We start from the raw sequence: 12,450 nt of genomic DNA, 5'->3' as shown, positions 1-12,450 counted from the left end.
TTGATGATCTTTATGGCCTTCCTATGACATCGGGTGGTGTAGGTGTCCTGGAGGGCAGGTAGTTTGCCCCCGGTGATGCGTTGTGCAGACCTCACTACCCTCTGGAGAGCCTTACGGTTGTGGGCGGAGCAGTTGCCGTACCAGGCGGTGATACAGCCCGACAGGATGCTCTCGATTGTGCATCTGTAGTAGTTTGAGTGCTTTTGGTGACGAGCCGAATTTCTTCAGCCTCCTGAGGTTGCCAAATGGCTGTGGGCTACACTAGTTCATTTAGCAGACAAGATTTGCTTAGGATTCCGTGGCATCGTTTTATAGTATGAACAATACAATTGAACAAAGCTGAATAAAATCGAAAGGATATTTTCTCAACTATTTGATGGAGTGCGCACATGCGGCTATTCTGTGTTGAGCGGTTAACAAATAAGTAAGTAATCCTATATTCTTAATTTAGAGTTATTAATATAACTTTAGATGTTCTACAAACGTTGGGCTGTATGTTTTGAATTGTAATACATTGTAAGGCTGCATGATGCGACTCTATGATTTTTTTCTTTAAGTCACTTGAAAGGCATGAACTCTACTTAGTTTTTTTGCGCAGTACACACTTTATCAGTCTCTCATTTCACCGCGGCATCCCCTTTGTGTGGCCATAATGCATCCTTGAAAAAAATCCATACCTTTTAGGGCCAGTGGCGGTTGAGCCCTTGGCCCGAGTGCTGCGTTGTGCCCTTCATCTTGAGTGCTGCACGATCCGAAGCACCTCTCACTCACATGGCTCTCCAACACATGATTGGGTCTTTGTCATAGACTACAAATGAAAACCGACATCGTGGACGCAACTGCGTGAATTCTTACCCAATTCCAAGGTGCATATTAAAGATTTTGGAAGAACTGTCCACATTTACTTTGTCAGCCAACAAGATAAATAGGCTAGTGCTTTTGCCGTTTTGTTAGGCCTATGTCAATCTACTATCACCAATAGTGCAAAAGTTGACCTATTCTGTGCGAGAAATAAATATTCCAAACGTAGTCTGGGACAGTTGTGGGATGCGATAGATCCCAAATTAATACAACCACTAGCAAAAAAAACAACTTTTTTTATACAATGTGGCTGACGCAACAGCTTTAAATGTTGATAAACTATTAGGCTATTTCTTCACATAAGCGCAGCAATGTGCACACTGCAGCAGGCTGTAAGCGCAAATGTTCCATTAGCGGGAAAACACCATTATCAAAAGTGACCGCAAATGAGATGATGCTTTTATTATAAAGGTGCATTTTTATGGTGAAAATGATCTCCCCCAAACTTGAAACTCTCACGCTGCTTATGTATGTCAGTTAGGCTCTACACCCCTTGTAAAGCAGATTAATGTGCTTCATTTTAAGACGTTATTTGGCACTCGTGATACGCTGACCAGGTCGCCAGGTGTTCGGTGTTTCCTCCGACACATTGGTGCGGCAGGCTTCCGGGATGGATGTGCATTGTGTCAAGAAGCAGTGTGGCTTGGTTGGGTTGTGTTTGGGAGGACGCGTGGCTCTCGACCTTCGCCTCTCCCGAGTCCATACGGGAGTTGCAGCGATGAGACAAGACTGTAACTACTACCACTTGGATACCACAAAATTGGGGTGAAAAATAAATAAAAAATGAGTTGTGCGACAATGATTAGAAAAAGTAGTTCAAGAAAAACATTGTCTTTTGCCTTATGCTGGGCATCATTCACAAGTGATAATATAATTCACAAGTGATAGGCTAATATTGTCACCCATCCCACTATTTTTGATTTTATCTCGTCATTACGTATACTAAATAATATACAGTGCATTTGGAAAGTATTCAGACCACTTGAATTTGTCAAAATGTTGTTACGTTAGCCTTATTCTAAACTGAATCATCAGCAATCTACACACATTACCCATAGTGACAAAGTGAAAACAGGTTTTTAGAATTTTTTGCAAATGTATTCAAAATAAAACACGGACACCTAATTTACATAAGTATTCAGATCCTTTGCTATGTGACTTGAAATTGAGCTCAGTTGCATTCTGTTTCCTTTGATCATTCTTGTTGTTTCTTCGACTTAATTGGAGTCCACCTGTGGTAAATTCAATTGATTGGACATGATTTGGAAAAGCACACACCTGTTTATACAAGGTCCTCCACTTAACAGTGCATATCAGAGCAAAAACCAAGCAATGAGGTCGAAGGAATTGCCCGTAGAGCTCAGAGACAGGATTGTGTCAAGGCACAGATCTGGGGAAGGGTACCAAAACAATTCTGCAGCTTTGAAAGTCCCCAAGAACACAGTGGCCTCCATCATTCTTAAATGGAAGATGTTTGGAACCACCAAGACTCTTCCTAGAGCTGGCCAAACTGGGCAATCGGGGAAGAAGGGCCTTGGTCGGGGATGTGACCAAGAACCCGATGGTTACTCTGACAGAGCTCTAGAGTTCCTCTGTGGAGATGGGAGAACCTTCCAGAAGAACAATCAGGCCTTTATGGCAGAGTGGCCAGACGGAAGCCACACCTCAGTAAAAGGCACATGACAGCCCGCTTGGAGTTTGCCAAAAGGCACCTAAAGATTCTCAGACCATGAGAAACAAGATTCTCTGGTCTGCTGAAACCAAGATTGAACTCTATGGCCTGATTGCCAAGTGTCATGTCTGGAGGAAACCTGGCACCATCCCTATGGTGAAGCATGGGTTTGGCTGCATCATGCTGTGGGGATGTTTTTCAGCCGGCAGGGACTGGGGGACGAGTCAGGATCGAGGCAAAGATGAACGGAGCAAAGTACAGAGATGCTTAATGAATACCTGCTCCAAAGCGATCCGACTGGGGGCGAAATTTCACCTTCCAACAGGACAACGAACCTAAGCACACAGCCAAGACAACACAGGAGTGGCTTCAGAACAAGTCTCGATGTCCTTGAGTGGCCCAGCCAGAGCCCGGACTTGAACCCAATCGAACATCTCTGGAGAGACCTGAAAATAACTGTGCAGCAACACTCCCCATCCAACCTGACAGAGCTTGAGAGGATTTACAGAGAAGAATGGGAGAAACTCCTCGAATACATGTGTGCCAAACTTGTAGCGTCATATCCAAGAAGAGTCAATGCTGTAATCACTGCTAAAGGTACTTTAACAAAGTACAGAGTAAAGGGTCTGAACTTATGTAAATGTGATATTTCTGTTTTATTTTTTGTAAATTAACATTAATTTCTAAAAATCTATTTTTGCTTTGTCATTATGGGTCTATTGTGTGTAGGTTAATGAGGGAATAATGTTTCATCAATTTTAGAATAAGGCTGTAACCTAACAAAATGTGGAAAAAGTCAGTGCCTTTGGAAAGTATTCAGACCCTTTATGTGTGAAATGTGTTCTGATTTAGAATGGACCCATTATCATGCACCTGTCTCAACAGGGGCAGCTGAAAAAATACATGTCATCTATGCACTTAAACAGCGAATGGAGGACGATTGTCCCGTGGTTCATTTTCATGCCAGCCAGGTAGATTATACTCCTGTTGTAAAGATAAACAATGTGCTTAATATTAGGAAACCTGAATTAAATATAGTAGGCCTAGCATTAGTGTCAGAGTGATTAGAGGGACAATAGAGTGCTGAGTACCAGGCAGTTAGCAAGTTTGGTATTCTACTAATGACCATCGGCAGCATCGGAGCTTGGAGAAACCAATTGGACTGCCTTTGTGACTCGTAACCACCGGTGTGGCGGTAATACGCTCACCGCAACAGCCCTACTTGTGAGACTTACCTACTTCCCTATTTTCCAATTCAATAACCTCCTCTTCTTGTGTCAGTCTGCAGATGCAGAGGCTGCATGTCCTGGGGTTAAGCAGGAGACGTTTGAAGGAGAGGAGGACCCACGGCACAGCAGAGACATCCAGACTGGATCGCCCCCTATAGCCACAGAGGACACCGCAACTGCCGCCATGCCCCAGGCCAAGACTCAAAACAGCATCACGGAGGTCAGTGGAGCGCCGAACGCCGTCATCAAGTCAGAGACCGACACAGAGACTTTAACTGTAAAACACAGGCTCTTACATACAGGATCTGACCACAGATCAGACCCTGAGAGACTGGTGCTGAGAAGACTGGTCTGTCCTCCTGCTCCTGTCTCGGAATACTTACCGGTATTTCACCAGAGCCAGAGGACAGTTAATTCCCGTGGAGATGGTGACACGTTAGACACTGGTGTTGATGATCTGTCTTGTTCTTACGCTACAGAGATGGACCCTGGCAACATGCCCTTTGGTTTAGAGACACAGACTGATCTGTCTCAAGGTGACTGGAACCAGTACAGTAGTAGTGTATACGCCAAAGCATGTCTAGATAAGAAAGGGGAGGTTGTAGTGGTAGATGAGGTGAAAGTGGAGGGCGATGCTCCTCCCACATGGAATGCAGATTGTCACCAAGTGGAAGGACAATCACAGGGCAGAGTTTTCTTAGATTACAGGGGAAGCTTAGAGACAAATACAAATGTTGTGACCCACTCCCCTGTACACATGTTCAGGGATTGCGACCCAGTGTCAACGTCGATGGCATCTTCTGATTCACATGGCCGTGTACTTTTTGATCAGGTATTGAATTCAAACGATGAGGCTCCGGGAGGAGGAGCCACATCAGGCAATAGTAAAGAGAAACGGTTCCTCTGCATGTTCTGTAACAAAGGCTTCAGCTGCCCCCAGAAGGTTGAGGTCCACCAGAGGGTCCACACAGGGGTGAAACCCTTCAGCTGTACCCAATGTGATATGCGCTTCGCCCAGGCTGGCAACCTGAAGAGGCACCAGAGGGTCCACACAGGGGAGAAACCCTTCAGCTGCCCCCAGTGTGAGAAAAGGTTCTCCCGCCAGCACCAGCTGAAGATGCACCTGAAGGTCCACACGGGAGAGAGGCTGTTTCCCTGTACTCACTGCGGGAAGAGGTTCTCAGAGAGGAGCTACCTCAGGATACACCAGCAGAAAAACCATTCCACTCCATAAAATAGAAAGTAACCATTCCACTCAATAGCTTTTGACGTTTAGATCAAGCCCTGCAGTAAAGACAGATTAATTGTCATTGTTGTCAGCATACAAGAGCCACAGATGCATTTGGAATAATGAGAGTAACAGATTTGACTTTAGAATATTCCTGGGTAGAATATTGCATCCAGACATTGTGTGATATAAGGCATATATACTGAAAAAAATATAAACGCAACATGTAAAGTGTTGGTCCTATGTTTCATGAGCTGAAATAAAAGATCCCAGAAAAGTTCCATACGCACAAAAATCTTATTTCTCTCAAATTTAGTTGGTGAATGTTCCTCCTTTGCCAAGATAATCCATCCACTTGGCAGGTATGGCAAATGGTTAGAGCGTTGGACCAGTAACCGAAAGGTTGCTGAATCGAATCCCTGAGCTGACAAGATAAAAAGTTGTCGTTCTGCTCCTGAACAAGGCAGTTAACCCACTGTTCCCCGGTAGGCCGTCACTACTGTAAATAAGTATTTTTTTTCTTGACTGACTTGCCTAATTAAATAAAGGTAAAATAAATTCAAGAAGCTGATTAAACGGCATTATCATTACAAATGTGCACCTTGTGCATTGGCATGCTGACTGCAGGAATGTCCACCAGAACTGTTGCTAGGGAATTGAATGTTCATTTCTCTACCATAAGCTGGCTCAAATGTCGTTTTAGAGAATTTGGCAGTACAACTGACCTCACAACCACAGACGATGCGTAACGATGCCAGCCCAGGACCTCCACATCCGGCTAATTAATCTGCGAGATCATCTGAGTCCAGGCATCCGGAAAGCTGATGAAACTGAGTATTTCTGTCTGTAATAAAGCCCTTTTGTTGGGTAAAAGTCAGTCCGACTGTCTGGGCCTGGCTCCCCTGGCACCCCATTCATTTGAAATCCATAGATTAGGGCATAATGCATTTATTTCAATAGGCTGATTTCCTTATGTTAACTGTAACTCAGTGAAGTCGTTGAAATAGTTGCATGGTGCTTTTTTATTTTTATGTTCAGTTTATAAGCATAAAATGTCTTCAACATTGTACTGTGTAGCCTATAAGATGTTCACAATGCCTGTTTCATTACTTCCATTCAACAACTTCCTTTTTTTGCTTCATTTTTTTCCCCCAATACTTTTTAATGAGAAAATGTATGTAGTTTATCAAGTTCATGCAGATTTTGTTGAGCTGTGTGTGTGTAATTTTCATATGGATGGTTAATAAACACAAAATGGGACTTTTCGTTCTAAGACTTTCATTGAGACTCTCTTCAGTATACATCACATCTGATCTCACCCTATTTTGCATACACCAGACAGCTCAACGTCAACAGTAAGGAGGCAACTCCGGGATGCTGGCCTTCTAGGCAGAGTTGCAAAGAAAAAGCCATATCTCAGACTGGCCAATAAAAAGAAAAGATTAAGATGGGCAAAAGAACACAGTCACTGGACAGAGGAACTCTGCCTTGAAGGACAGCATCCTGGAGTCGCCTCTTCACTGTTGACGTTGAGACTGGTGTTTTGCAGGTACTATTTAATGAAGCTGCCAGTTGAGAACTTGTGAGGCGTCTGTTTCTCAAACTATACACTCTAATGTACTTGTCCTCTTGCTCTGTTGTTTACCGGGCCCTCCCACTTTTCTTTCTATTCTGGTTCGATCCAGTTTGCGCTGTTCTGTGAAGGGAGTAATACACAGCGCTGTATGAGATCTTTAGTTTCTTGGCAATTATTCACGTGGAATAGCCTTTATTTCTCAGAACAAGAGTAGACTGACGAGTTTCAGAAGAAAGTACTTTGCTTCTGGCCATTTTGAGCCTGTAATCAAACCCACAAATGCTGATGCTCCAGATACTCAACCCGTCTAAAGAAGGCCAGTTTTATTGCTTCTTTAATCAGAACAACAGTTTTTAGCTGTGCTAACATACTTGCAAAAGGGTTTTCTAATGATCAATTAGCCTTTTAAAATGATACACTTGGATTAGCTGACACAACGTGCCATTGGAATACAGGAGTGATGGTTGCTGATAATGGGCCTCTGTATGCCTATGTTGAAATTCCATAAAAAATCTTCCGTTTTCAGCTACAATAGTAATTTACTACATTAACAATGTCTACACTGTATTTCTAATAAATTTGATGTTATTTTAATGGACAAAAAAATGTGCTTTATTTTCTAAAACAAGGACATTTCTAAGTGACCCCAAACTTTTGAATGGTAGTGTATTTATGTCCACCATGATGGATTTAACAACAATGAAGTCATTCTGTAACTACAGTATAGGACTCAAACGTAGTGGGGATGGATATACACTCAATGTTGAAAGTGTGTTTTATTATCTGTGTGTATGTACCCGAGGGAGTGTATGTCTGTGTAATCTGTATAATCTGTATCACCTCTCTTCCAGGAGGAGGAGGGTCCAGAGGTGCTGCTGGTGAAGGAGGAGGGTCTGGGGAACACTGAGGGGAACATGGTCATGGAGGACAACCAGACTACACCTCCTGAACCCACAGAGGAACCAGCTGAGCAGCACAGGACCACACACAGTCTCACTGAGGTGAGCCCACTGTAAACAACTGTCTGCATTGCATTAGGTCAGGGCCCATATCCACAAAGCCTCTCAGAGTAGGAGTGCTGATCTAGGATCAGTTTTACCTTTTAAATCATAATGAATAAGTTTATATGGAAAGATATTCGATCGGCACGTTTGCATAGTATCAAATCAACTAACATGTTTGCATAGTACTCATCGCAATCCCTCATTGCCCAATCAGAAGATGCTCCATAGCAGGGTGCTCATATCAGATGTCTTGGTCCAACATCCTCTCACTCTGTAATCTCTTACAGTCAGTAGACATGGAGGATGGGAAGCCTGATCTGCTACTAGTCAAAGAGGAGACAATAGAAGACGAACCAGAGAGCATTGACCTGCTGAGTGGAGTAAAGATGGGGGAGCAAGGTATGGGAGAAATACATATAGCCTACATACAGTAATAGATCTTCAATAGGAATAGTAATACATATAGCCTCCATACAGTAATACATCTTCAATGGGAATAGTGATACATATAGCCTCCATACAGTAATACATCTTCAATGGGAATAGTGATACATATAGCCTCCATACAGTAATAGATCTTCAATGGGAATAGTAATACATATAGCCTCCATACAGTAATACATCTTCAATGGGAATAGTAATACATATAGCCTCCATACAGTAATACATCTTCAATGGGAATAGTGATACATATAGCCTCCATACAGTAATACATTTTCAATGGGAATAGTGATACATATAGCCTCCATACAGTAATACATCTTCAATGGGAATAGTAATACATATAGCCTCCATACAGTAATAGATCTTCAATGGGAATAGTAATACATATAGCCTCCATACAGTAATACATCTTCAATGGGAATAGTAATACATATAGCCTCCATACAGTAATAGATCTTCAATGGGAATAGTAATACATATAGCCTCCATACAGTAATACATCTTCAATGGGAATAGTAATACATATAGCCTCCATACAGTAATAGATCTTCAATGGGAATAGTAATACATATAGCCTCCATACAGTAATACATCTTCAATGGGAATAGTGATACATATAGCCTCCATACAGTAATACATCTTCAATGGGAATAGTGATACATATAGCCTACATACAGTAATACATCTTCAATGGGAATAGTGATACATATAGCCTCCATACAGTAATACATATTCAATGGGAATAGTGATACATATAGCCTCCATACAGTAATACATCTTCAATGGGAATAGTAATACATATAGCCTCCATACAGTAATAGATCTTCAATGGGAATAGTAATACATATAGCCTCCATACAGTAATACATCTTCAATGGGAATAGTAATACATATAGCCTCCATACAGTAATACATCTTCAATGGGAATAGTGATACATATAGCCTCCATACAGTAATACATTTTCAATGGGAATAGTGATACATATAGCCTCCATACAGTAATACATCTTCAATGGGAATAGTAATACATATAGCCTCCATACAGTAATAGATCTTCAATGGGAATAGTAATACATATAGCCTCCATACAGTAATACATCTTCAATGGGAATAGTAATACATATAGCCTCCATACAGTAATAGATCTTCAATGGGAATAGTAATACATATAGCCTCCATACAGTAATAGATCTTCAATGGGAATAGTAATACATATAGCCTCCATACAGTAATACATCTTCAATGGGAATAGTAATACATATAGCCTCCATACAGTAATAGATCTTCAATGGGAATAGTAATACATATAGCCTCCATACAGTAATACATCTTCAATGGGAATAGTGATACATATAGCCTCCATACAGTAATACATCTTCAATGGGAATAGTGATACATATAGCCTCCATACATTAATACATCTTCAATGGGAATAGTAATACATATAGCCTCCATACAGTAATAGATTTTCAATGGGAATAGTGATGCGCCTGGCTATTATAATTTCTTCGTTATCTCCCTCACCAACTTCAAACATCTGCTATCTGAGCAGCTAACCAATCGCTGCAGCTGTACATAGTCTATCGGTAAATAGCCCACCCAATTTGACCTACCTCATCCCCATGCTGTTTATATTTATTTACTTTTCTGCTCTTTTGCACACCAATATCTCTACCTGTACATGACCATCTGATCATTTATCACTCCAGTGTTAATCTGCAAAATTGTAATTATTCGCCTACCTCCTCATGCCTTTTGCACACAATGTATATAGACTCTTTTTTTCTACTGTGTTATTGACTTGTTAATTGTTTACTCCATGTGTAACTCTGTGTTGTCTGTTCACACTGCTATGCATTATCTTGGCCAGGTCGCAGTTGCAAATGAGAACTTGTTCTCAACTAGCCTACCTGGTTAAATAAAGGTGAAATAAAAAAATCAAAATAAAATGAGATCAGAACAGTTTATGTTTACATACAAAAACACATATTATAATGTATGATCTTGACCAGGTAATTGACCCCCCAAAAATAGTTTTCTCTGCCATGTTTGTAAAGTCTTTTTTGTAACCTCTTCCTGCAGTTGGTTGGCTGGAGGCTAACAGAGGAAACTGGGCAGCCATCTTGCATTCCCAGACCCAGACGGGTGCAGCCAAGGGCCTGGGGGACAACATTACTGAGCAAGACAGGACCAGTGGCGATATAGTGGAGGTCAGTGGATGGAACAGCGTCCTCAACTCTGGGCTGGGGAACAACACTGTTAACCACAACCAGAAACAGACAGTGGAACACAAAACAACAACTGAACTTAGGCTCCATGACAACAGACTGGCTGAGACCAGGGCGAGGCGAAGATTTGATCTGCATGGACGGGGTGGTGTTGGTATGAGGCTGGAAAGAACAGACACTGACTCGGCCAGCGATGCTCCGTCCTGCTCCTATAGTTGTGATTCAGAGAGACTGATGGCGCCTCAGGTTAACCACCAAACAGATGCTGCCTTCAGCCTGCCTTCTATAGGATCTATCAACTGGAACATGGACCCTGCGTCGACACAGACACTCCCTGGCCTTCATCCTCCTCACACTCTCCTAATGTTAAACCAGACCTCAGACAATGCCTGTGTCTCAACACTTAATGGCTACACAAGCCCATTGACACATGATAGTAGTATTAACGCTATCAGTAGATCCGGTGGCAAAGAGAAGCGCTTTCCGTGTTCATTCTGTGGGAAATCCTTCAATTTCCCCAAACAGATGGAGATCCACCAGAGGATGCACACAGGGGAGAAACCTTTTGGCTGCCACCTGTGTGAGAAGAGATTCTCCCACCAGCACCACCTGAAGAGGCACAAGAGGGTCCACACAGGGGAGAAACCCTATAGCTGCCCCCAGTGTGAGAAGAGGTTCTCACGCCAGGACCAGCTGAAGATGCACCTGAAGGTCCACATGGGAGAGCACCTGTAACCACTGAGGGAAGAGATTCTCAGAGAGGAGCTACCTCAGGATGCACCAGCAGAAAATGCACATGTAGTACTAGTTAGTTTGAAATTCATTCTGCTGGTTTTGGATGTAGTAGGGAAGTGGATGAGGTGAACTGAGGAAAGAATGAGTATGATGAGGCAGAGTCGATATGGTTGGTGTGATGAGACAGAGTTGATGATATGGTGATCGTTGGTGTGATGGTGTCTGTAAAAATGCTTAACTGATGAAAAGTGACAACTATGTCTTGTAGTTTGATGCTGGTGTTTTATAATGAGGAAATGATAGTGCCTTAATTCATGTTTACTTTACATGAAGTAGTGAAGATGTGTGTAATGTAATGTTGAACCTTTTCCAAAGTATTCTAAAATAAATTTTATCAAAGCGAGGGTACCAGATTTACAGAAAGGGTGTTACCATAGTGAGAAGTGAAGTTTTTGTACTTGTCACGTATCATTTTGTGCAATAAACGTACTGTACTTCACGTTATGTGAGTGTTTGACCATTTTATTGAAATTAAATACAAAATTGACTGTGCTGACCCCCTTGTTATTTTTGTGTCATTGTGTGGACTTCCCTTATCTCAGTCGAACCAAAATGTGTTTAATTCTGGAATCAACACGTGGGAATGTTTTTATAATACTCTCCAATCGCTCTATATTGTTGGGTACTTGAATCAGTGTTAGAGATGGGCTTGACTGTGGTTAAAACATTTTAATGTCATGTTTCTGTGTGTACAACAAAGAGTTTCTTATATAAACCTTTATACTTTCCTGTTCAATTTGTTATTACAGTCTGCAGTCCATGAGGACCTGCTGATATCCAGGGTTGCTGGAGGGAGAGACTGGACGTCTAAATCGTCTTGTCACAAACCCTGGTCACGGATCAGAATGCTGGAACAGGAGCCGTCGCTCTTCCTTTCTGAGTCGGAACCGGGACCAAACCATGAGGGACAGAGACTCCACCACCACACAGAACACAATCAGTGGACAGGTGGACTGAACAACCTCAGTCCTGGTGGTCATCAGAGAGACAGAGGCTCCAATCAGGGATCCAGTCTGCAGCCCAGACCCTTCTCTTCACAGTCTCAGTGCGGGGATGAAGCAGGGCCTGGGGCTGATAGAGATAGACCCTCCTGTTCCTATGATACAAACACAGTATCTATGATGATCAGAGCAGGTCACCCTGTGCTTCAGCCTTCAGAGAGATTGGTGGGAGACCCCCCTGGTGGTAGTCTAACAGGAGGTCTGTCTTCTCCTTCAGGGTCTCGTCTAATGCCTGGTGACTGGATTCATAGAACGCCTGGTCCTGGGTCTAGCCTTCCTCAGTTACCTCATGGTTACCCCACCAATACCGACAGGGTCAGGATGGGCATTCACCACGGGAGGTACCTAGCCTATAACACAGCACACAATCCCAACAACACCCAAACAATGGCTAGAGGTCAAGGAGGGAGCT

General features: G+C 42.5%; 1 protein-coding gene across 4 annotated transcripts in view; it reads left to right on the top strand.

The window, feature by feature from the left end:
• The window catches only part of LOC135507608 (gastrula zinc finger protein xFG20-1-like), a 42,244-nt gene extending 30,719 nt beyond the window's left edge, over window positions 1-11,525 (top strand). Inside the window, exons 3-6 of one of the 4 annotated variants that reach the window (XM_064927159.1) lie at window positions 3,815-3,982; window positions 7,418-7,567; window positions 7,858-7,969; window positions 10,097-11,525. In XM_064927159.1, the coding sequence (XP_064783231.1) occupies window positions 3,815-3,982; window positions 7,418-7,567; window positions 7,858-7,969; window positions 10,097-10,977 (1,311 nt within the window). In that variant the 3' untranslated portion in view covers window positions 10,978-11,525. Of the gene's footprint in view, window positions 1-3,814; window positions 6,272-7,417; window positions 7,568-7,857; window positions 7,970-10,096 lie in introns of those variants that run through there. The other 3 variants (XM_064927161.1, XM_064927162.1, XM_064927160.1) reach the window with 3 other exon arrangements.
• The last annotated feature ends 925 nt before the right edge of the window (window positions 11,526-12,450 follow it).

The sequence above is a fragment of the Oncorhynchus masou genome, chromosome 21 (assembly GCF_036934945.1).
Source record: "Oncorhynchus masou masou isolate Uvic2021 chromosome 21, UVic_Omas_1.1, whole genome shotgun sequence".
Classification (NCBI taxonomy): domain Eukaryota; kingdom Metazoa; phylum Chordata; class Actinopteri; order Salmoniformes; family Salmonidae; genus Oncorhynchus; species Oncorhynchus masou.
Note: the sequence above shows the minus strand (reverse complement) of the source record. Positions and strands in the feature narration are given on the sequence as shown.